The following is a 1,024-nucleotide window of genomic DNA, read 5'->3' on the forward strand; positions in this document are numbered from 1 at the left end:
GTCGTGGGGCAGTGCGAAGGGCCGAGGGCTACGCAGCGCTGCTTCGGGTGGTCTAGAAGAGACAACAATCGAGGCTGTGGAGGCGAGCTCCTGTTTTCCAGCGCGGGCAGCCCCTCCCAGGAAATGCCCCCTACCACCAGCCTCTTCAACGCCACACGGCGGCTCCCACGCAGCTGCGCGCGTGCGCGCCCGCCGCGCACCGCAGCAGCCCCACCTGCTGCGCGAGCTCCCTGCTTGGCGCCAGCACGAGGGCGGTCGGGAACGCGCGGTTGCGCGTGCGGCGCCGCTGGACGCGCAGCAGGGCCTGCACGAGCGGGATGAGGTAGGCGGCCGTGGCGCCGCTGCCGGGCGGCGACGCGAGCAGCAGGTCGCGGCCGGACTGCAGGACTGGGATGGCGGCGCTGCGGGGACGCAGGGAGTGAGGTTGGGGGAGGGGATGGTGTGGTGTGGTGTCGGGGGCGCAAGCGGGAGCTTGAGGGCTGCGAATGCTGCTGCTGGTGGTGCTGCTGATGCAGCTGCTGCTGACAACGGGCGCCATCCCTCACAAATGTTCAACTTCAGAATAATATGACATCACGACTCTTGCGGCGCTGTTCCGCGCGTGGCCCCACAGGCGGCAACGCGCCACCCCCAGCCGCACCTTTGGATCGGCGTCGGCCGGTTGAGGCGGGCCTTTTTCATGCGCCGCAGCAGGCCGCCCTGGACGCCGAGCGCCCGCAGGTCGTTGAACGACTGCAGCTGCGGCGCCTCGCCGCCCCACCAGCCCGCGCCGCCGCCGTCCTCGCCGGCCACCGCCTCGACCCCTGCGCCGGCGTCACCTGGCCCGTAGAGCCGGGTGACGGTGACCTCCATAGCGTCGAACGCCGCCATGCGAAGATCAGCATCATCGAAGACCACCCCGCCCTGCGCCTCCACCACCTGCCGCTTGCTGACGCCGGACAGCTCGGGCCGGGACGCGAGGCGGGGTCCTGTGTAACCGAGGCTGCGGGGCCGTGCGAGGGACGGGCGTTGGGGGCGTGCAGGG

The 1,024-nt window shown here is 71.4% G+C and overlaps 1 protein-coding gene across 1 annotated transcript; it reads right to left on the bottom strand.

Moving 5' to 3' along the window:
* Window positions 1–145: 145 nt before the first annotated feature.
* Window positions 146–852, bottom strand: MNEG_5254 (ATP-dependent RNA helicase; the record flags this gene model as incomplete). The annotated part of the gene is made up of 2 exons (XM_014046265.1): window positions 146–401; window positions 641–852. The coding sequence occupies 2 exons, from the start codon at window positions 850–852 to the stop codon at window positions 146–148; spliced, it is 468 nt and encodes a 155-aa protein (XP_013901719.1).
* Between the last annotated feature and the right edge of the window lie 172 nt (window positions 853–1,024).

The sequence above is a fragment of the Monoraphidium neglectum genome (genome assembly GCF_000611645.1).
Source record: "Monoraphidium neglectum strain SAG 48.87 unplaced genomic scaffold scaffold00774, whole genome shotgun sequence".
Classification (NCBI taxonomy): Eukaryota; Viridiplantae; Chlorophyta; class Chlorophyceae; order Sphaeropleales; family Selenastraceae; genus Monoraphidium; species Monoraphidium neglectum.